The sequence below is a fragment of the Colletotrichum phormii genome, assembly GCF_030913505.1.
Source record: "Colletotrichum phormii strain CBS 102054 chromosome Unknown BDP81scaffold_9, whole genome shotgun sequence".
In the NCBI taxonomy this organism is placed as follows: domain Eukaryota; kingdom Fungi; phylum Ascomycota; class Sordariomycetes; order Glomerellales; family Glomerellaceae; genus Colletotrichum; species Colletotrichum phormii.
Window position 1 is genome coordinate 216,171 of NW_026851451.1, and position 22,996 is coordinate 239,166.

The window sequence follows — 22,996 nt, forward strand, 5'->3', positions numbered from 1 at the left end:
TCTAGCTTGATTGCCCAATCGTCGGCTTGTTGGCTGATGTCAATGCTATTATTGTTGAACCCTTGCCCCCTGCTCTCATTTACCTATCCGTACATATCGCTTTCCCTCTCATGGCCCATGCCTCATGGTTCATGTACCGATCAACAAGTGCCAGCCAGCCAGCCAGCCCAGCCCAGCCCTGGTTGCGATTAGCTTGGGTCGGCTGAAGCGTTGACTTCATGGGACGTGGTGCCATCGTAGCCCTCTCTCTAGCCCTCCAGCCTCGTCGCTCTGTTTCTACTCTCACTCCCATTCTCGCAATCTTCAAATAGACTCTTCGTGTATCTGGGGCCGCTCATTCGTACGGTTGTTGCTCGCTCTCTCGCCTGCGGATTAAACATCTGCACGAAACCTCATCTCCCAATGTACCATGTAGCACGTCAGGCGCTCATCTTGGTACATAACCTGGATACGGATACACACAGCTCACTTTCGTGGATACATCCAGGCTGTATGCATCCGCTTTCCGTAACCTTCGTTTCCTCTCCCTTTCTCGGCTGGAGATTCCAGTCCTGCCCCTGGTCAGCTCTTACCCTGCCTTTTCCCACCGTTTGCACCTCCATCTTTCACCCCTTTGCCCTCCAGTCGGCCTAGGTACGGAGTGCTCATCCGTCTGCTCGATCGTCCACCCCCTTCACCCTACCCCCCGGCTGGCCTTGTACAAGCCCTTGCCTCTGCGGCTTTGAAGCTCCCAATCATTTCCCTCTTCCACCCCGACGGGTCGGCACTCCACGCCAGCTTCTGTGTGGCCTTGGACCCCGCCGGACGCCGGGCAAGGGAGCCTGGCAAGCCACGTCCCAATCAACTGTTCGCTCAGAGCTGCGGCCATTTCCCGGTCTCCCTTCACAAGTAGCGTGTATTCACCTTACCTACAAGCCGTGGAGCTATGCCATCTTGTTTCAAGTCCAGCAAGCCCATATTTCCCAGCTGCCTGTTCATAAACCCATGATTGTCGGCACCCATGTACCGGTTGACCACGCGGGGGGTTCAACGACTAGCATATGTGTGTGTGTGTGTGTGTATGTGTGTTTGTGTGTGTCCAGGGGTGTGTGAGAAAAAAAAGAAAGCAGAGGAAAAAAAATCGTGAGAGAAAAAAAGGGAAATAATAACCCAAAAAGATGACGCTAAGAGATCCAAGTTTATCACGACGTTCTGCGGCCAGTACCACACTCCCCACGTCCGGTCTGGTCTCTGGTCTGTGGTCTGGCATCAGACGAAGCAGAAGCACTCACACCCAAGTGGCACACCCCTCTTCTCCTCGCCGCCGCTCCTGCTCCTCCTGCTGGTCGTCAGAGACAAGTACCAGGGCATGGAGAAAAAGAAAGGGCACAGGAAACCGACGCGGTCCTGCCGTACCAAACCCAAACGGAATTGGGACGTGATGTTGTGTCGTTACTTCTTTGGATCATGTCCCTTTTCTCTCATCTTCCCTTCCTTTTCTCTCCTCCCACCTCTCCCCATCCCAAGATGCAGCATGCCGTAGGGTACCAGCCCAATTGATCCCTTACCCGTCTACATTCGTTGTGCAAACATTTCATTGCCTCCAGGAACAGCTTCTAGCTAATCTCGTCCTGCCACATCATAATCTTTTCTACTCCAATGGGAATATACCCATTTGTTTCACGGCCGACCTGATCCCGAGTATAAGAACCACCGAGTGTCGCTACTCTATGTACGTTTGTCTTGAGAGATATCCACGATCCCAAACCGACTCCAACAACAACAATAATCACCTACTACAATCCACATCTATCGCTTCGACACCCCCCTCGAACAGTATACCTCTATAAACCTACTCCTTGTTGCTTCGGCCATACAATTGCACTGCATGTACTCCAGCAAGTCATACACGTCGACTGCCACCATGTCTGCTTCGTCATACAGTAGTCAAGCAGGCACCTGGCAAGAGCGACTTGAAGGTAGAGATTCGCTATGACGACGTCCACCGTTATGGACGCAGCAGCTGATCAATTGCTTTACAGACGCTTGCCGCGAGGCCAACATAATGCCTCCCGTCTTCCAGATCGTTTCTGACCGCCGTGGTAAGCTTCATTACCAGGAACCATCCCATCCGGCTTGCTCCCTTTACTGATCGCTTGCTCTTCACTCAGGCGGCCGCACCGCTTGGTCCAGTCGAGTAACTGTCCACGGACGTACCCTCTCCGCACGATTCTGGTACGACGGCAAGAACCTCAACAACGCGAAAGAAGACGCTGCCGAAATGGCTCTCAACTACCTCACCGGTTCGAATCCCAGCTCGCCAGCCAACAGCAGAGGCAGCTGGTAAAGAAGAAGACGACGAAACGAAAGACGGATACAGACGTGCAAAGATACCCGCAACTTGCAGCGAAACATCCATTCGAGCATCATCGTCTAGCGTCACACTTCTTGTCTCTTTTTTCCATTCAACGCACTATTCTTGCTCTTACTTTCCTGGGCTCTTGTTTCGGATGTTCAACTGTACGAATACACACCTGGAGTTGAGATTGGGAGACATTGGCCAAATGCCACACGGCACAAGGGGACATCACGGAACATCGGCGTACTACATTTCTACCTACGGTCAATTGGGAGGCTCCGAAAGGAAGATGGTGTTGAGTTGGTTGAGGAGAAATGGCGCAAAAGAAACATTTGTTCTCACCACATCAATCCACAAGGGGGTGGTGGGAGGGGCACGCGGCGGCGTGTCTCGTTTCTCTCTGTACTCCTCACAACCTCACACGTGTGGAACAGGGACGGGAGCTGAGAGAAGAAATTCCGACACGAGACAGAACCTTGGCGAAACAGCACCGGCAGAACAGTTGGACGGGGTCACGAGGACTCTTCTCATTTAATTCCTTGTTGTTTTGGGCGGCGTTGCGAAGACAGGCCCTGGTTGGTAATTGGGTTGCAGTTTTGGACATTTTCCGTTTCTTTGTTTTTCTTTACGGAGCGGCGTTAATGATGGGAAAAGCAACCACGAGCGCAAGGGATGCTGCCGTGGCATAGCTAGGTAGAAAAGGGTTTACGTTGGACGGAGCTGGTTCCTCGCAAAGTTGCCAAAAGAGATGAGGATCAACATGACGAGACTTCCTTTTTCCTGGCGAGGGCGTATCCTCTTCTTCCCACACCACTCTGCATTCAATCCACGTGCGACGAGATTAATTCTCCGTCATTATAGCTGCGGTGATGACATGGGATTGTAGCTGACTTTTAAACAAACAAAAAAAGACATCAGTGGCTTCGTGATAGCAAGCTGATTCCTCTTCAGGAACACGGGCGCAGAAGGGGGTGTCGATTGGCGCGGGCAGGGCAAACGCTTCGTTTGTCCACCGCTCTCTCCTCTCAGCCCTCCCCCCCACGATGACATAGGTATTTCGGGTGTTCTACTATCACCAATGCAGGAGGTCGTTGCGGTGTCGGCGGACAGTGGGCTTGCTCCCCTCCCTACCCCCCCTGGACAAAGATGAGCTAGGGGGTCTGCTAGCAACGGGACTGCGGCAGATCCCACGCCAACGCAAAGCTGTTTCTCAACCTAAGTTGCGTTGCCCACGGTTGGCCTATGTAAGGTAAAGTAGGAAGGGGAATCTTGAGGGAGGGGGGTGGGGGGGGGAGCAGCCAGCCTAGCTTTCATGAACGGTGGGGGAGCTGAATCAGCTGGTCTAGCGCTAGGAACTTGTCAATGGAATGACAAAAGTTGACAACTCTTCCTCTTTCTCTCGGTCTGCCCCCATGGGAGGATACGAATCCACTCGATGGAGAGATAGAGATAACATGCCCATTTTGTGCATCCGCGGGATGTGGTGAGAGAGAGAGAGAGAGAAGCAGACAGAGTCGCGCGATGGGCAGAGAAAGTGAAAAGAGCCGCTAAATGCCGTGCTGCAGGAATCTGCACGAGTGAGTGAGTGGTGAGGGTGGTGGGTTATGCAGCGTGTGGCAGGCAGGCAGTTTGAATCACGCATCCTTTCTCGGGGTGATTGTGACTTGTTCCCTATTCGGTCTACATGCAGCGAGGGGTAAGGCAGGTATTCGGAGACGGGGTTTAGGTGTCAAGGTGTGTGTAGGTGTGTGTATGTGTGGTGTATTTCCCTCGCTGTTTTTTCCTTTCTGTTTGTCGAGGAAATTCGCGGCTATTCGACATGTGGGCGGCGTTGCGACTTAGATAGGTAGGTCCTCAAGTCCCCCCATCCGCGCCGCCATGGGGGGCGAATTTGACATTGGCTCATTGGCAAAACGATTGGGAACTTTTGGTCTCTCTCTCATGATGGGCAAAGTTTGGGGGCGGGATTTTCTTGTCACTGAGACCCAAAAACCCACATGGTGAAAGTGCGGGATGTCGATGAGACGTGGACGCCGTGGGCATCGGCCAAGGGATGGAAGGGGGGTCTGAATTGGGGGTTTCTCTTTTTCTAGGACACTGTTGCGGCTTCAGGTGGGATTGGGAGGGGGAAGGGAAAAAAAAGGATTTGTTGTTGGTTTGGCGGCCGCAAGAGAGACCTCTGATCATCTGAAGGAGCTGTAAGCCGCTTCGAGGGAGAGTCTCGTGACTGGCGCTGTGCCGTGTCTGGCAATGAGAAAAAAGCCCATTGGTTTGGAGGGTGATGTACAGAATTACACAGCAATCTGACGGAAGAGGTGTGGTGGCATTGGTGAAGAAGGTCTGCATATTCGGTGAGCGAGGGCGGGAGGTGGGTTGAGATTAGCTTACCTAAGGGGTTGTGAGGTTCGTCTCGGTGGGCGGCACGGCCCCGACCGGCTCTGGGCTGGGATATGGCCTGTAAACGGAACGTAGCTACCTTAGCTAAGCCGGCCCCCTCGAGCACAGTTAACGGCCAACGGAGCTACCTTCCTCCGGGTAGAGCTCTAGAGACCCACTCAATCTGAAGCTCGGGCTCTGGACGTAGGTACTGCAGAGGTGTAGGTAAGCAGTCGACGTTTCGAGAGTGGAGCGGCAACATCCGCGCGACTCAATAATTTTCGTGGATCACGGATTGGCCGCGCTGGGTCGAAAATCGCCAGTCGAAATCAAGTACCTTTTTCCAATTCCTACGACCGCCCGACGCCTCGATATACCTCAATCGACGGCACACGATACGAATCCGGCAACTTGTACACATACAGAGCAGCCATGTCTCTGCGGCCGAGTCTACAGACCGCCTGTCGAGCGCTCGCGCTGCGCTCCCGACCCCTGACCCAACGACAGGAACCTCTGGTCTGGGCGGCGACGAAACGAGCATACTCTGACGAGCTGCGCAAGGGCGAACGGAGTCAGATTCCGGCGTTGAAGAAGACCGAGAATGCGGCTTTTCCTCAGGGCCAGGAGGTCCCTGAATCTGCGCCGGGACAACAGCAGGTATGGGGTTCTTGACACAAGGAAAAAGATTATATGGACGAACGGGGCGGGGAGAGTAAGGAAATGCTGACAATTCACTTTCGCAGCCAACGAATGAGGCCCTCGAAGCTGCTGCGGCACTGAGCGAGCTCGCGGAGGCGGCAAAGGGGCATAGTGCCGGTCTCGAGGGCGGTCTGACGGAGGCCCAGGAGCAGTTTCTGTATGCCGAGGGCGCCATCCCACCTACACAATCGGACGGCAACGGCCAGCGCGATCTCGAGATCATAGCCGGCGGTGGACTTCTTGCGCAGGCTGGGGACGCCGAGGTCGCTCCGTCACGGTCGTACAAGTTCCCGCTGCCCACGCTTCCTCTGCCGCCCCATAGCCACCTCAAGTCCCGGTACCACCCCGTGCTAGACCAATTGACCAACCTGATGATGCGAGATGGCAAGAAGGCCCAGGCGCAAAGAGTAAGTCAAACACTCTGGAACGAACGGGAACTTTACGTCTCGAGATAATGAGGAGAGACAATATGCTAACGCGCCCTCTGTAGAATATGGCCATGGTCCTTAACTTCCTGCGAACCTCCCCTCCCCCGATCATCAACCCGCGATACCCGCTCCTCCCCGGCGCTCCGCCGCCAGCTCACCTCCCCCTGAACCCCGTGCTATACCTCACATTGGCCGTGGACTCCGTCGCGCCCCTCATCAAGATCCGCCGCATCGCGGGCGGAGCCGGTGGTGGTCGACCCTTGGAACTCCCGGCCCCGCTGGCGGTCCGCCAGAGGCGGCGCGCGGCGTTCCAGTGGATCCTGGACGTGGTCAACAAGAAGGCGTCCAAGGGGTCCGGCCGGACGCAGTTTGCGCACCGCGTGGCGGACGAGCTGATTGCCGTCACCGAGGGGCGGTCGGGCGTGTGGGAGAAGCGGTTGGCGCTGCACAAGTTGGGTACGGCGACGCGTGCCAACTTGACCGCCAAGGTTGTGAAGCAGAATATGTAGGGTGGGTGGTGAAGGATTTGTACGAAGATGGAAGGGGAAAAAAAGACGTTGAGAGATTTGTAGCAAAGCTGTATATTGTACTATATTATCCCGCCAATGTTAGTGCTCAAGAGGAGCCTTTCTGCCAAAATTCCTTATCGCTGTTATGGGTGCGTTGATTCTAACGCTGCACCTTCTATTCTTGAGTTCTTGAATTTCTTTTCTAGGGTACCTGGTGTAGTATTGTCTGTACTAGGGCACCTTGAATCTGGACTCTGGCGGCCAGAATGTCTTGATCTGGACGGTTCCGCTTTCACCTTATATGAAAAGCATTGCATCACTGTGTCAGCTTTTGCGTGTATAATAAAAGCATAATCTCTCGGTTCCAGTTCCCAGAGACACTGCTGTATCACTCTTGAATTGTGACGAGAAGGCTAGATGTTCGTTATTGAAACTCTCCCAAGGAGCCATGATACCCTAGTGGTGAAGTATGAAGATGGCTCAACAGTTGCCCATGTAAGCATCACGAGGCCTCACGACACTGTGAGAGACTGAATACGAATGACGCCGGCATCGTAAAGCGGCCGACACGGACTGCAGCACAGCCTCAATAAATGTCTAGATAGTTCACTACTCTCAAAGGTCTAACGCATCTCCGGGCCAAAAGGATAAAAGGCGGGGTCTCAGTGAGGCGATGAGAGGACAAAAAGAGGCGTCTGCAATCCTCCGGGGCCGAAAAGATTCCCGTACTCGATTGAGACATCCGGCCAAGCCACGATACTGTCGTGCGGACGCTCGGGAAAGTTTCCTTGATTTTCTGAGATGGTTTTCACGTGATGGAAACCCCTCCCCCCTCCGGGCCCGCAGTGACGTCTTTTCTTGCTGTCTCTTCTCTCTTTCTTTCTTCGAGTGTAGAAAACGGTCGGGCGGTGGTCTAGGTATCACTGGCCGTGTGGCCCTACCTTTCCGGGGCAGCGGCTGAAGAGTGTGTCCTACAGAGTAAGTCGGCGCCGTCCACGGTGAACAAATCACCTGCCAAGAAGACGACCGGTCTTGGCGGTGGACGCCGGCGTCGTCATCATCGCACTGTCGGAAGCACTGTGCGGCGAAGCTTGTAAGACCGTCTCTCTGCCCGGCAGAAGTGAGTGGAGGTGAATGATACCTTTGTGGGATGATACGGAGAGCGAGGCGCAGGACGGGGAACGATGGCGGAGGCCGCGGGTCGTTGTAAGCGGTTTTCGGAATTCCTAGAAAAGAGGAATCTGAGGTCTAGAGCGGGTTGTGTCTGTGACGAAAAGCCGAAAACAAATATTTGTAGTGGGGACAAGCAGGGAATGCGTCATTCATTTGCATATGGGTTTTCATCCATCGTTCGACCTTACTGCTACACAAACGAATGTGCGAATAGCAAATCAATTCTTTGAGCAGATAGACACATGTTTCTTTTTTCCAGAATAGTAACTTGTGGTGAATGAACTGTTTCTCGGTCTCGCCACAACCACCGACTTTCTCTCCTTGTGCTCTTGTAAACACTTTTTCTTTGATTTACACCATACGATAAATCAGCTCTGAAACCAACCCTGTCGATCTCGTTCGAATATCAATATATAGGTGAGTGTTTCTCAGATCCTCCTCAGATGTTTCCCCATTCTTTTTTCTTCGTTTTGGTGCTAAGGCACAGAGATCTTCGGGTACGTAACCGTACACCCACCTTGTTTGAGGGCAGACGAGTGGTCAGTCCTAGGGCACAGAGCATGTACACTTTGGATGGTTTGCATACTTGGGGATGAAATGTCGTGCATCAAATCAGCAGACAAACGTCAGAGAGGGCGCTGGGGCGTAAGCAGAGTTGAGGTAACATCCCATCTTTCGATTGAGTTTCCTGGGGGGCAGCCAGCAGCCCAGCAGCCCAATGGCTCTCGGATGATTGATGGTCACGTCGTACCTCTCTCAACTTCTCAAACCTGTCTACGGCTAGCCTACAGGTGAGGTGGGATGAGATGGGGTACCTCACCGGGTTTCCTGAGTGGGCAGGTACCAGTGGTACCAAGACGGGTGATGACGAAGCGCCCACGGCACGCAGATGAAAATGGAGACACTGGGCAAGTAAGAAGCGGTCCTTCTGTCTCTCTGCAGCATTAGGGCGCTCTGAATGGATGATCTCTTTCAGCCTCTGGGGAAATGAGTTTGGGAGAGAGAGAGCAAATGGAATACGGCCTAAATGGGGCTGGCTGGGCTGGATAAGGTGTCCATGGCTCCATTGCAAATCTCACCCCATGTTCACAAGTCTCTGCGATATACTTCGTATTACGGATACTCTGTAAACCAAAGGAGTCAAGAGACAGGCGGACAGGGTCATCAAGAACGTAAGAGAAACGATGAGTTTGGATCGGATGACTGCATTCTCCAGGCACTGTCTGCACCACTTTGAGCTCAGTGCATGTCAATCTATCCGTACAAAGTAGAGGCTTCCGCAGTCACGGGCCAAGGTCACAAAGGCAAATAAATGTAAGGCTTCAAACTAACACAGTAAAACACGAGGGAGGGCGCCGTCAACTGGTGTGAAAGACGTCGACGCTAAAACCGCAGCACCTACCCCTCCCCGATCCCTTCCACCATCCACGTTATCCACGTTCTCCCCCCCCCTCCTGTCCTCCCATCTTCCTCGAGTCTCTGCCTACCTTACTTGCGTACTCCGGACGGTGCCCGCCACCCGCAAAACCCAATCCCCACCTTTCTCCTCTCTGCTCGTTCCATTCGTTCACAGCTCGCGCTTGCGCTGCCGCTGCCACCGGGGAAACATTGGGCTGGACTGGGACTACCGCAGTAAGGTAACCTTAGGTTGGCTAAAGTAGTACGGTAGGTAAAGAAAGGGACTAGGAACTACCTTACACCTTACCTTCCTACGGATACCTTACCTTACCTTACACAGTACCCTTCACTCCACTACCACCAATCGTGTGTCGTGCGCTACCTACCTTACCCTCAGGTTCCTTCAACTCCTTGTTGTTTCTCTCTTGCCGCACCGCACCGCACCCTTTTTTACCCTTCTCTTCTCCTCCTCCCCTACCACCACAACTAACTGTTCCTCCTTCAACCGGTCTTGGCAGTTCGACTCGTGCTTCACAAGCTAATTTAGGCCTCCACCCACAGCGCACCTTCCTCACTTTTGGTCTGGTCCCAACGGAGCCATGATCTAAGGAGCCTCCACCGACCTCCATATCCCTACTGCCCCTACACAATGCTGTTTCTGCCGTCCAACTTGCACCGCCAACGTCAACATCGCAAGATCATCCCCCGTTAGATTTACCCCCAACCACGTCTATCCGACCCGATCCAGATTCCCGTATTCGATTTTACATCAACGAAGTCATCACTATCCTCAAGCGAACGAGTTGTCATTGCTCTTCTACCGCAAAAGCGACGCTCGCAAAGTCCTGAACGAGGCTCCTTCTCCGCCAAGAGCGCAATCCGACTTTCGACCCCATTCAAGATGTCGCACCAACCCATGAGCATGGAGGCCATGCTCGACGAGGAGAGGAGAGATGTTCTGGCCTTGCTCGAGGGCACCGCTGCTAGATCCAACTGGAACACGGGCTCGCCCGTCTCTGCACGCTCGCCTTCGCCCTACACATCGCCTCGCTCGCCCGTCAGAAGCATGTTGGATATCGGCGCCGATGGAGGTTCAAAGAGTCCGCGTCTTGGAAACGCCGTACCGGTGCGCAGCATGTTGGATATCAGCGGTCCTCCGGCCCCCGTTCGGAGTATGCTCGATATCAACACATCGGCTCCAAAGCAGGCTGCCAGTGCCGGCCCCAGCTCTCCAGTCGAATCTCGCGCACCTCATCCGAGAACGTTTTCCGATTCACACTCCCAAAAGCCCAGCTTTGGTCCGCGCGCCCCGATCAATCGGATGGATCCGACTGCGGACTACCAATTCTCTGATATTTCTACTAACAATATCGGGACTGCTATGCCGAAGCGCAACACCCAGGGAAAGGCGTTGGGCATAAAGAAGCCGGGCGGCGGCGCTATGGTTGATGTCATGCGCGGCAACGACATTCCCGGCATCATCCTCCCCGGCGACAGGGCCCGCCACGGCTCCATTGCTAGCAATCCCGTCATGGGTGCGAGAAGCTCAAGCAGAGGCCAGGGCAGCAAATCAAAGTCCCCTCATGGCAGACTGAGCATGCGCTCCCGATCGCCCAATGTCAGCGGTCGGCTCCAGCAGATTCCTGGAACCGCCATCCTTGATGATGGTCGTGTGGTCGACATTTCAACGGCATACCGTAAACTATCCGACGCAAATCTGGCATTTTCAGGCGGAGGCCTCTCCGGGCTGGCTGGACGGAAGAAGTCAAACGCAGACGATGCCGGTCTTGGGCGTCTTACGAAGGACTATCTCAGCCCTGACGGAGAGGAGCTCGAAGACAGCAGCGACGAAGACGCGCACAGTTATTCTGATGAAGAGAACGAGAGAGGACGTAAGATGTCACCTCGAGATGAAGAGAGCAATGCCAAGTCCGGCACCTCGGTCGACAAAGGTGACCGCAAGACACTCAGTCTGCTTGCCGCGGCCGAGGAAGAGCGTAAGTAACCCAAGCTCATGGTGACTTAAAGATGCTAACAAATTTGCAGGCCTGGCAGTCAGCTCTAAGCAACCTCAATACAAATACAAGTCATTGTTAGACGAACCTTCCATCACACTCACCAAACCAGGCGGCGAGAAGTCGAAACACAAAGCAGGCATCCGTCCAACCACAGCATTTGACAACGAGCCAGGATCGGGAATGGCGTCCGCTGTGAACTCGGACGACGAGGAGGAGCTCAACGACATCAAGCGCGCACAGAGACTGGCCTTCTCACGGACAGAAACGCTCAACAACCCAGAGTTTTCACGAACTCTACGCATCATCATGCGCGGCGAGTTTGATCAGATTCAAAGGTCGGCCGAAGAGGAGCATCATAGGTTGAGAAAATACCTGGTGGCCACCGATCTCAGCGAGGAGTCGACACACGCCCTGGAATGGACTATCGGCACCGTTCTGCGAGACGGCGATACTCTCATCTGTATCTACTGCGTCGATGAAGAGACTGGCATTTACTCGACCGAGGGAATAATGGTCCCCGACGAACGTGCCGCGCATCAGGAACAAGCAGCTGCTATCAACGCCATGTCCAGCGCCAAGTCACCGCCACCAGGCATGACAAGCGCCCCGCCTTTCCCTCACCTCCCGCGAGCCTCGGCCTTGAACAATAGCGACTCTTCTTCGCCGGCGCCGTCCAGTAGGGAACGCGGTCGCGCCGAGGAAGAGCGTCGTCGGGCGGTGAACGACATCCAGGAGAGGGTTGAGCGGCTGTTGCGTAGGACTCGACTGCAAGTGCGAGTGATCGTCGAGGTCATTCACTGCAAGAACCCAAAGCATCTCATTACCGAGGTGATTGACATTGTCAGCCCTACGTTGGTAATCCTGGGCAGCCGAGGCCGTAGCGCTCTCAAGGGGTTAGTTGTCAACTCCATTCACCTCCACCGTTTGAATCCCTGCTGACTGTTGAGTAGTGTGATTCTTGGCTCATTCTCCAACTATCTTGTTACAAAGAGCTCGGTGCCTGTCATGGTAGCGCGGAAGCGCCTTCGCAACAAGAGCAAGTATAAGAGAGGCCCTCTCAAGCAGGTCAATGACCTGAACAACCCGGGAGCCAAGAGCCTGGCCAACGCAAAGGTCGACTAGAAGGACCCCGCGCCGAGGCGTAGGCTGTCGGGGCTGTGGAATCGCTTCAGTACAAGGCGAGCGTCAATGGTTGAGGAGAGGGAGATGGAGCCGACGGAGCAGCAGGATCGGCGAAAGAGCTTTTGATGAGCAACACAATTTCCTTTTCACTATGTTGGTACGAGCATTCCATTTCGGGTACAGGCCTGAGACACGTATCCCAGGTACTGCGTGGGAGAAGGCTTCTCACTTGGGGATGGGATGGAGAGAGCAAGCGTGGTTCAGGCTAGAGACGAGCCATGCGAGGCGTCTCACTTGTTTCTTATTTCCCTAGGGGATTTGACGATTATTCATGTCATAAAAAGCGGTCAAGCAGAAGACTCGACAACCAACTTGGTTGAGTTCTTACTCCATTCTACAACTTTGAGTCCATTGCCTGCGGTTGAGTCCTATTAGAAGGCGGCCTCAGAGAACGTGAACAACTCGGTGGGCCCCAGCAATGATAGGTCCGGTGATGTCCGGGACGACGTGCTTATGAAATTGTGCATGAGCATCTTATGTATTACTAAGAGCAAGCAGATGAATTATGTCCGTCCGACATAGTTCGACATGGGCAAAGGGACGCTCGTCATGATCATGAAGGAGTCACTTGAAGGGAATGGAGTCGTCGTCTGTAGGGGGTCCCGCCCGGCGACAGTTGATTCGGTGACGGGACTGGGAAGGTGGGGCATTGGTGCGGGGTGATAAGATAGTGAAAGTGGTTGATTGGGGCCAGCTCAGTTGCGTTTTTTCTGGGCCTCTTGGTCAAACGGGGCCAATCCCGTGTAAAGATGCCCGGTCGATAGTACGTACGTACGCAATTGTGCCTTGGGGAACGGGGGGGTTGAGTGTGGGTTTTGTTTGAGGTTCGTCCTGATAAAGCGTGGACTATTAAACAATGCTAGAGCCTAGCTACGTTCTGGCAGTTCTAGCTAGGGGTTTTTGTGCCATGCTCCGTTATATGGCCAGGTATATACATCTTGTGCGTGGATATACTGTGATAGGTACTTGTAACTTCACAACCTCATAGCAGCCCTCCTTGGGACGCGAGTCTTGGGTTCCCTTGCCCACACTATCCCGCGTCTCGTTGGCGTCGTTGTCGAATCGGATGCTCCCGAGGCCTTGTCGGTGAGTCACTTTGATTGGATCGCGCAAGTTTTTTGGAAACCTGAAGAGAGAGAGGTTTGTTTGTTTACGTTCAAAAGTGGAAAGAAGACGCAGCGAAAAAGAGGACCCCGCCTTCCATTCTCGTGCTTGAGATTGGTCCCGTGACTAAAGATGCAACCACTTAAACGTCCGAGGGGCAGACACGCTTGTTTCCTAAAACACGAACGACGCGGGTTGAGATGGGGCGCGCATGGGTACTTGGGAACACCGGGACAGGGGGGGGGAAGAGGTACAGGACGGAAGGGAGATACGGGTATCCATCCGTAGGGGGAGGGATTGTTAAGGAAGAAGAGGAGGATGGCGTTGAGATGTGTTTCCTGCTGCTCATCAACTAGGTATTGACCTCCAAGTTATGAGAGAGGAAAGACGGTAAAGTGCGAGTGCACGGGAGAGCGCAGAGCGAACAGAGCAGGAGGGTGGGTACGTACTCGCCCAGGTCAGTGTCGCCATTGTTCGGTGTAGGGGCCCCTCTCCAGCCCCTCCCACCCAATCCAGGGCCTGAAATCCGGCCGCTCCCTTGACAGGCTCGGGCAATGATTGGACGACGGCCTCGAACCTGGCAAGTGGGGACCTGAGCTCCCCAACCTCTCGATTTCGTCTCGTTCGAAAGGCGACGCAAGGTGGTTCGGGTGGGCATTGGGGATCCCAGCTGCTGCGCTATCCGTACTGCTGTTGCATTAGAAAAGACGAAGAGAGGAACGGGAAGCACCGTAACCCCCCTCCCCTTCCCCCTTCCCTCTACGAGGAATTGCATGCCGCTGCTGCTTCTCCATCTGCTTGCTGCATCTTTTTCCCGCTTTTTCTTACCTTTCCACAAACCTGCGGCCACTCTCAATCAGGTCACCTGCTACTTCTTTCTACCCACTTTCCGCCCAATCCTGTCCTATCCCGTCTTGTCCTGTCTTCCATCCAAGAGGAAAGAGAGAGGGGTGAGAGAGATAGAGACGGGCGATCCTGGGAAGGCGCCTGGTCTGTCACCGTTACCTTACATACCTTCCTTACCTTACCTTAGATCCATACTCAAATTCAACCTTTCTTCATCCTCCTACCTTTACTCTTATCGCATCCGCGCATATCATTCCCGATCGAGTTCAGTTTCACATTGGGCTGGCCTACCTTATACTTACTTGCCCTGATCCGTTACATCAATCCGAGGCACTTCTATTCCCCTTGCTCTCAACTCTTTGCCTTATACATCCCACTTTTCCCCCCTCCTGCATTGCGCTCCCGCAATACGTCAAGTGAACCAACAAGGTACTTCTCTGCGCCGTACTAGCCGTCGACCTGCAGCAGAAGTTCGTCTCTGTCGCAACACCGAGGCGACCACGGTGAAGGGTGTGCGCCCAACCTACTCTGACCCTCATGCTTTCCATGCCGTCGCTGGTCACCGTCAACAATAACGTTTCCCTGCTGAGCATCACCATTGCTCCCAGCACATACGTCGCAACACTGACCCTATCTTTCGTCTTCGTCTATCTGTACATCGTTCAGATCTCTTGGAAGCCGACACTGCTACCCAACGTCAGCTACTTTAAGCGCACAAGTCGAACCACCAAAACCGCAGAGGCCGCAGTCGAGCCGCCTCCTCTCCCACCACCACCCACTTACAAGGCCCTGCCCGCACCACCCGCCCCCGAGGCCAGCGGCGCTCTCGTCCGTCGCAGCAACCGCCACTCCTCTCAACACTACCAGCACGAATATGATGATGGCTACGAAACATTCGATGACGTTCGATCCTCTCGATCATTTAGACGCCTCCTTGGGCGACTTCGAGCCGACGACTCCGCCACCGGGCAGGAGGGGCCCTCAGGGCGTGAACTTGTTCGGGCACCCGTCGCATCACTCGAGCTTTCGGTCAGACGACGCGGAGAGCGACCTGGGCCCGGACCCCGAAAACTCAGTCTCCGCCGGTGGCTACAGTCCTCCGGCCTGGCGCCGCCTCGGAAACGGGAGTCGCGACAGCGGCTTCTGGCGCCGGAGTGATGACCTACTGGGCGCATTCTCCCCGCAGCTCCACGGACACCACCAAGGCTTTGGCGGCTTCAAGTCAAGGGAGTCCAGCCCCGAGTACGATAGCGACGGCGATGAGGGCGAGTCGGTGCTGCGCAGGGCCATGCGCACGAGGTTGCCGACGGGAAGCATGAGTCCTGATAAGGCCCGGTCGCCGAGCCCCGAACCCAAGATGGAGGATAGGACGATCAAGTTGGAGGATATCCCATGGAAAGAAACGAGCCCTTCAGAGGGAACGTTGAATCAAGACAATTGTATGGCCCCGTACCTGAAACCCGACCCTTTCCATCGTGTGTATACGACTGCTATGGGAGGGTATCAGGCTGACCTCGCCGATAGATATCAGATTCGCATTGCGCGCAGAAGTACAGCAGCGTACGGAACCTATCGAAGCCCTTGTCCACTTCTTCCGCTCAAAATGGCGATTCTTGACTCACTCATGGTCGTCCACGATCCTGTCCACCCTCATCGCCGTGCTCGCCATTACTGCGACGCGCAACCTCTTCCAGCCCGCTGCGCAGCAGCCGGTGCCCGACCTCGTCAAAGTCGCGGGAATCGCGCGGTCTTTCGAACCGCTTATCTACTTTTCTGAGAATGGCGCATCCCAGGTTGGCGATCTGCAAGCGACTGGTGTCGCCGTGTGGGATCTCGGCGAGAGCGTGCGCTCCAGCAACATGACTTCTGCGCCGATCATTGTCAAGGAGCTGGATGATCTCAGTGAAAGCTTGAAGACTCTAGCTGTTGAGCTGACAAAATTCTTTGCGAATGTTGATGGCGACATTGATGGGTAAGTCTCACTCACTGCATGTGTGCTCACTCGCGAAGCATTTGATTCTAATTTTGAGTTAGCATCCTTATAGTCATGGACTGGGCGCGCAGAGAACTCTCTCAGGTTCAACATCTCCCGTCATCGCCCTTCACTGCCGCCTTTGACAACATTCACAATCTCCTCTCTGAAGCCGGCGTTCTCGAAGACGGCTTTGGCAGCCCGACTCGCCTTGGCTCTCTGTCGAGGTATATCTTTGGCATGTCCAACCCGCAACGTACACGCCTCACTCTTCAGCGCACATTCAATGAGTTCCTCACCGTACTCGAGGATGCCATCAACTCGGAACTTCAACACTCTCTCGCCTTGTTTGCTCTCTTCGAGGCCATCGACCACCAGTTCCTCAATCTCGCGCGCACTGTTGTTCGTGAGGCATCCGCGCAGGAGGACCTACACGCTGACTCGCTGTCGTCACTCTGGACGCGAATCCTAGGCGCCAACGCCGCAGAGGTGGCCAAGTACGAGCGCAACCGTCTTCTGCTGCAGAACGTGAGGGAGAAGACAGTGCGAAACAAGAGCATCCTGGTCGAGCACAATGGCAAGCTCATGGCTCTCAAGGCCAATCTCGAAAACCTGCGACGCAAGCTGGTCAGCCCGCTCGTGAGGTCTGTCAACTCGAGCACCCTGACGCTCGAGGATCAGATCCGCGGGCTCGAGGACGTCGGGGGATACCTCGAAGGTGTGCGGACGCGGCAGAAGGGCAAGCTGATGGAGATGCTGTATGGGAGCGTCGGGAACAGTCGGCGGCTCATTGAAGAGCGGGCGTATGGCCGTACAGCATGAGTCTGGTGAATTCCTGGGATTTAGAGAAAATCACCTGGGTCACCGGGTCCATCGTCTCCTTCTTGTTGTTTGCCCTTGTATACTGCATCGTGGCGTATTCGGACACTTAGAGGAAAACTACCCGGACGGCGTTTCTTGCTGAACTGGGGATAGACTATTGCTGTCAAAGCGAGTGGAGGAGACTACAATTTTCACTGGAGTTGAGGATGAGGGGATATAGGGAATCCGTCTACCGCATGGGTATTTATCCCCGTAGCACGACCTGGTGTTCATAAGCTGACAGATGTCAGTCGGCGTACAATGGCAGCAGAACTTCCCTCCTTGGATAGGGTACAGGCATGGAAGCGAGCGAGCGGCATGTGCTTGGCGACCGCCTTGCGTGGAAGACACACAGAGAGAGGAACTTTTTTTTTCGGTGATGGGTTTAGATTATGGGAAAGGGCGTTTTTCTGGGAACTCGTAACCTGTAGGACCAACCGCATGTAAAGACTTTGGGAAAGGGCGTACTTTGGGATTTGAGGTCTCGTTGGGTTTGTAGGTAGTGGAAATGCGAAGCAACGCAATATTTTTCATCTGGACTTTGTGCCGCTAGCTGTTTCTATCCCCCCGCCCCCCTTGTGTGGAAGGGTCTATGAAAGGCGTAGGTGTTGGCCGTATTGCTAATTCATCAACGCACGATACGTGGTCCGTCATGACGATGCAGACGAAATGGCCCCGAACAATTCTTGTTCGACGTGCGAAGGTTTCAATTGGGTACACTTTTTAAATTTCGAACTTGTTGGATATCTGCCAGCTAGGGACCCGGAACTATCTTCACCACCCTTTAGCGACGGGGTGGAATTACCGCCTCCGCTAAGTCTGCTTGCCGCGGCGCTTCTTGGTGGGGAGTTCTGCCCTCGGGGGAGGCAGGGTCAGGACGCTCGACTAATAGTTGTGGATTAGTATATATTGTGGTGAGGTATTTGGTACTCACCACGCTTCTTCCCGGAGGAGAAGCCACCGGCAATGGGGGACAATCTACCCTTTCGAGGGGGGTATGGCACTGGGTGATTGGGAGAATGGACTTGCGAGAGCCCTACGGGGGTGCGCTGCGGGGTGCCCTCCTCCTTCAACCGGTGTCTATCTCGGTTCGTTTTCGCTGGTGGTTTATTGTGCGGTGAATACGGAGAAGATGTCTAGGAGAATAAGTAGTGGGTGGTGGCTTGAGGGCTTTTACTCATGTCTTTGTTAGCCAGGCTTACCTCCTGGGGTGGGAGATCAAAATCCTCGCGGCCGCTGCCAACTGTGCCGCCGCACTGGTTGCTTAGAATTACACCGCTGATTTCCGCGAGCTCTAAAAAGCGCAAGCGAACTTGGGTGAAGGACTGGTCTTCCTGCTCTAGGTGCCTCTTTATATAGTCGTCTAGGCGGGTATGACATGGCCTATACTCGGGTAGTAACGGCCACTCTTGAGGGAGAGAAGGAAAGACTTGATACGGGCGAGAAGGAATGGGGACTTTTACCCCTTGGGCAGATTCACCCGCCGTGAATGAGTGAGTGAGAGGTTAGAAAGGTAGATTGAGACTTGTTCATGCCCCTTGATTAGATGTTCTAGAGAACGGAGTCAATGGGCGATGCGTTCGTAAAGAGGTCTCACGTAGACTCGGATAGTAATGATTTTGTACTCCCGACCTGCGGTCACTTCGCCGTGTATTTATGGTATGTATTGTTCGTATAATGCCTTGCTAACACCGAGTAGGGAACCGGCGATACCCAAAGCAACGGACTTTAAACAGCGACTTTTAGTCAAGTCTATATATCCGCTTCTCATTGACTTCAATAACTCAAGAATTTGATGCTCCTGGTTTTACAGATGTTTCGGGAGGCTTTGACCAAAGGGAGCAGTCAGTATAAGAATCTCAGGGCTTAAGCTGGGAGAGTAGCTGGGCCACAGTTGCGCCTTTGATTTCCAGGTTCCCTCCCTCTGCGCTGGTTTGCGAATGCCTAGGCATACGTCTATTACAACGAAGCGAGGGATACCGCTGCTTTACTAGTCGAGGATATATATTCCTTTGTCCGTAACAATCTAGGGCAATTAAAAAATAAACTCTCGTCGCTTATCTATTCTACCCTCTAGGTATTAGGGTGTGAATACAATAAGGGAGATAGACAGGCATTAGGAATAAAGGTGATCTTCCTGCTTCTTGAGGAGTGCTGTAAATAAGTTACTATATGCTTCAACGTAGCGTAGCAGCGAAATGCCACAAAATTGCGAGTGCAAGAAACCGTGCTCGAGTTCAACGAGTGTATGCTTGACAGGAGACCCGTTCCTCCGTCCGTCGCTCCTTTGCCTTTTAAACGCCAGTATGTCACCCTTGCCTGCACACTATTTGAAAACGGTGTACGCTAGAAAGCCGCCTCTCCTCGGTGATGGAGAGGAATTCGCCAATGAATCAGAGATCTAAGAGCTTGGAGACGTAGAGGTTCAGGGTGGTAGTTCCCCCAATCCTAGGTAGTGCTTTTCCCTCGACCTACCTCGCGGGTTTCAGGACTAGAACTGAAAGTACGATTTCTTATCAAGTCTCTTTAGTTTTGTCGTTCACTTATTCTTCGAAGGCTTTCAGCTTGGAATCATATCACGTTGGTGATAGTCTACGACGCATAAGCTGGCCCAGCCAAGGTAATGAACATATCGCAGGCACCCGTCGTACCCATTTCTTCGTAATCTAAAGGATATCACAAAAACAAAGACGGACCCCTTTTCTAGATCGCCATCTAAACCTGTTGTACTCCATCTATACCCCAACCCCATTCCCAGTCCTCTCAAAAGCCCTCGATCCGTGTGCCAATACCCTTCTCCTTGGCAAGCTGAATCATGTGCATACCAACGGACAGATCCATGAGCCCAAGCCCAACACTCTTATAGATGACCGTCCCGTCCTTGAGCCACCTCACCAGCGCGTCCTCCTTCTTGCGCTTGTCAGCCGACCTCTGGCTCGAGCTCCGGCGAAGCATGCTCGGTCCCTTGCTACTGCTGCTACCTGATGTCTTTGTCGAGTCTTTACTAATAGACGACCGCGGCTCCGGTACAGACGCGCCGTCGGACCCCGAAAAGGCGGACTTGATGGACGGCGTGCCCGAAAAGTCAAGCTTCTCGAGCTCCGAGGCCGCGTCCTCTTCATCTTTCATCCGACGGAGCATAATCAGCTCTCCGAGTCTGTGTACACACGATTAGCCTCCCATCCACATCTCACTACTTCTCCCCCCATCCCGGGTCAGGGGCAAAAGCATACTCAACAAGCTGCGTAGGCTGCAACCCAGCAGAAATAATCTCCCCAGCCTCCTTCAACGCCCCATCCAGCGTATCCACGACAATCACCCCGCCCTCAGGCGCATGCTTATGAAAATGCCAATGCGGCTTCTCATGCTTGGTCGCCTGCAACAACAACCCCTCGGGCAACTCCCTCATCTGCGGCGTATAACTCCCAATCGCCGCAATAAGCCTTCCCTTCCTCCGCCCCTCATGGCTCGTCAGCACCTCCGCCTCAAACAACTCCTCCGTCGACGGCGTACAGCAATACACCACATCCGCATCGCGAGTCTGCTCCCTCAGCAACCTCTTAAACTCTCCATACCCCGGCGTCAAAATCCCAAACGTCGTCTCGGTCCAACCCTCTCGCTCCTTGATGTTGGCGGGCACGCGGTAAAACTGCTTCATAAAGTCGCGGGCGTCGTCGGAGAAGCGGCGGTTGATGACGTTTACGTGTCTGATGGTGGTGCCGCGGACGAGGAGGGCGAGGCGGACGTGCCAGTAGGCTTGGAGGCCTGTGCCGAAGACGGTGAGGGTTTTGACAGTGGTGCGGCGGGCGAGGAGGCAGGTTGAGGAGAGGGCGGTGCGGAAGGCCGTGAGGGTCTTTGCGTGGAGGAAGCCGATGGGTTCGCCGGTTGGCGAGAGGAGGGTTACGGCGCCTGTGGGTTGGATGGAGGGTTTGGAGGGGTCTTGGGAGGCTTTGCTGGAGCTGAGGGTCACGACTAGAACGAGATGTGCGTGTCAACATGTGATGGTTTTGAGGACAAGGGGGTAGGATGTGAAGAGGTTTTTTTTACCTTTGCAGCCCATGCCTTGGGGACCGACGGAGGGCATGTACAGGGTTGTCGCGCCCGTCTTGAGGTTCTCTGTTGAGACGCGCTCCGGCTGGTGATACGTGCCATCTTCAATGTTGTGCGTGTTGGTTGAGTACTCGTGGAGTGCGGTCGAGATGACCTTTCTGAACCCGTCAAACTCGTCGGCCGTCAGATCGGCCAGGATCGTCTTGATCTGGTCGTCTGTGAGGACCGTCAAGACCATGGCGACGGGCTAGGTGGGATGTATGTCAATAGGCTCTTTTGTCTTTGTGTGTGAACATTTGCCGTGAGAGAGATTTTAGAACTTGCCCCTCATCAACTCGCGATGAGGATGTCACTTGCGGGAGACAATTTGACTATCGGAGCGGGGTTCTTTATTCGTAAGTACACACTTTTCTTTGGCTGACTCGGGCTTTACGGGGGAGCTAACGCCGTGCTTATATCGAAAAGTCAAAGGCAAAAATTCCCGGGGGAGGGGGCTTATGAATAACATTGAGCGTTGATTTCTCATCTACCTTTACATTTTGCACCGGCTCATCCGCGCCAAGAATCTAGTACGGGCTGCGCCGTTGGACGTACGAATTCTGTGGTATGATGTAATTGTCGATGCTAGATCTGGGGTTCGACTAGGTGGTTGCTGACTGAACACAAGCCGTTGATCTCCACACGGTATGCGGCGCCGTGGGCAGTGGGCACATGTTTACCCGTGTTGCTCGCTCTCGTAACCTTCTGTTGTATCAAGTTCCCCACGGAGGTGTCCGTAAAAAGAAGGAAATTGAAGAAGAAGTGAAAGGCTTGGCGGCAGAATATACGAGGGAATTGAGGCGGATGGGGCCATCGAATCTGCGCTTGGCACCCGAAAGCGAAGCGGGCTTAGCGGTTGGCTGGCCCGGTTTCCGGGGTTCCAGGGTTGCGTTACGCCGGGCTTTCGGCCTCGAAGGGAGGGGCAGGTGTCTCCGGCACCGGGCCCGATAGGGACCCTGTCGACTCCGAGTGTGCATGGCTGAGCCGGAGTAGTCAATGCCGTGAAATGTGCTCGGGGCGGCAAGGTTGTGGCGGGTGCGGCCCTGTGGGAGCCCGAGACGATCGGCAAAGGATTGAAGAAATTCCCCAAGTTCGTCCCAAGGGCTAGCTGCCTGATTTCTGCCTGCTTAGCTTCAAAATGTGATGTCAGAGGATTATATCCAAGCGGGCAGGATTGCCAGACATCTAGATGCAAATCAGAACATGAAACCCCAAGATCTCAATTCCTTTTTGGGCGGGAATACTATCAACGTCCATACAATCATCTACAAGACCACAGTCAAGATGTCACGGTGCTCGTTCGTCTTCATTACGGCCAAAAATGCCGACATCAAACTCGTCAACCGCTTCCTCCTCACCATCCGGGACTGGGAGTACGGCGAAGATGACACCTGGGACTGCTTCTCCCTCGTCACCTCAAAGACGGAACCCCTCCCCCTAGACGTAGAATCCACAAAGCCGCCACTGCAAGAGTTATCCCCGATAAACGAATGGGAAGGCTGCTCCCTCGAGGAAATCGAAGCTGCGATCCTCGCCAGGGGCAAAGAAGAGGACTCGGCGTACGGCAAGCAGCAGGGCCCCAACAACCTGAGCCTGTTCCTCGTGCTCGACGACAAGGGCGTCGAGGACGGGACCGTGATCTTGTGCCAGCGGGCCATTGACTGGGACGCGGAGCCGCTGACGTACCCGGAGGGATTCAACAAGTTCCGGACGCCGTGGACGATGGCCTACCTGGACTGGTGCAACCTCGACATTTCGAACGTCGGGTGGTCTGAGATGTGTGATTGGGATGGTGCTGACGAGGGCAAGAACGAGAAGGATGGGGTGTGGTGGACGTATGGGAATCACGTTGAGGAGCTTACCTCCGAGGAGAGTAGGAAGAAGCGGGATGCTGTGATTAAGGAGTTGGAGGGTTTAGGGCAGGCGTGATGAGCTGGAATAGGGGGAAAGTTGTGTCGTCCATCGTGCGTTTCTTTTCCTTGTGGTTGTGTGAGCCTATAGTG

At 54.1% G+C, this 22,996-nt stretch overlaps 7 protein-coding genes across 7 annotated transcripts; 5 read left to right on the forward strand and 2 right to left on the reverse strand.

The window, feature by feature from the left end:
* Positions 1–1,903: 1,903 nt before the first annotated feature.
* BDP81DRAFT_393712 (uncharacterized protein) lies at positions 1,904–2,326 on the forward strand (the record flags this gene model as incomplete). The annotated part of the gene is made up of 3 exons (XM_060587857.1): positions 1,904–1,958; positions 2,022–2,081; positions 2,151–2,326. 3 exons carry the CDS (start codon positions 1,904–1,906, stop codon positions 2,324–2,326), a joined length of 291 nt encoding a protein of 96 aa, XP_060445612.1.
* Positions 2,327–4,184: 1,858 nt separating this feature from the next.
* Positions 4,185–4,850, reverse strand: BDP81DRAFT_426456 (uncharacterized protein). Its single transcript, XM_060590295.1, has one exon. The coding sequence runs from the start codon at positions 4,682–4,684 to the stop codon at positions 4,241–4,243; it is 444 nt and encodes a 147-aa protein (XP_060445613.1). The 5' UTR covers positions 4,685–4,850; the 3' UTR covers positions 4,185–4,240.
* Positions 4,851–5,146: 296 nt separating this feature from the next.
* Positions 5,147–6,350, forward strand: BDP81DRAFT_393713 (ribosomal protein S7 domain-containing protein; the record flags this gene model as incomplete). The annotated part of the gene is made up of 3 exons (XM_060587858.1): positions 5,147–5,371; positions 5,458–5,820; positions 5,904–6,350. 3 exons carry the CDS (start codon positions 5,147–5,149, stop codon positions 6,348–6,350), a joined length of 1,035 nt encoding a protein of 344 aa, XP_060445614.1.
* Positions 6,351–9,650: 3,300 nt separating this feature from the next.
* On the forward strand, positions 9,651–12,090 carry BDP81DRAFT_217334 (universal stress protein family). The gene is made up of 2 exons (XM_060582735.1): positions 9,651–10,918; positions 10,968–12,090. Exons 1-2 carry the CDS (start codon positions 9,823–9,825, stop codon positions 11,876–11,878), a joined length of 2,007 nt encoding a protein of 668 aa, XP_060445615.1. The 5' UTR covers positions 9,651–9,822; the 3' UTR covers positions 11,879–12,090.
* Positions 12,091–15,386: 3,296 nt separating this feature from the next.
* On the forward strand, positions 15,387–16,865 carry BDP81DRAFT_318778 (uncharacterized protein; the record flags this gene model as incomplete). Its single annotated transcript, XM_060584385.1, has 3 exons — positions 15,387–15,510; positions 15,596–16,043; positions 16,106–16,865. The coding sequence occupies 3 exons, from the start codon at positions 15,387–15,389 to the stop codon at positions 16,863–16,865; spliced, it is 1,332 nt and encodes a 443-aa protein (XP_060445616.1).
* A 2,755-nt stretch (positions 16,866–19,620) lies between these two features.
* BDP81DRAFT_217390 (UbiD family decarboxylase) lies at positions 19,621–21,380 on the reverse strand. Its single transcript, XM_060582736.1, has 3 exons — positions 20,952–21,380; positions 20,138–20,876; positions 19,621–20,061 (listed from the first exon to the last, which is right to left on the reverse strand). Exons 1-3 carry the CDS (start codon positions 21,190–21,192, stop codon positions 19,668–19,670), a joined length of 1,374 nt encoding a protein of 457 aa, XP_060445617.1. The 5' UTR covers positions 21,193–21,380; the 3' UTR covers positions 19,621–19,667.
* An 897-nt stretch (positions 21,381–22,277) lies between these two features.
* On the forward strand, positions 22,278–22,922 carry BDP81DRAFT_393717 (uncharacterized protein; the record flags this gene model as incomplete). The annotated part of the gene is made up of 1 exon (XM_060587859.1): positions 22,278–22,922. The coding sequence occupies one exon, from the start codon at positions 22,278–22,280 to the stop codon at positions 22,920–22,922; it is 645 nt and encodes a 214-aa protein (XP_060445618.1).
* Positions 22,923–22,996: the final 74 nt, after the last annotated feature.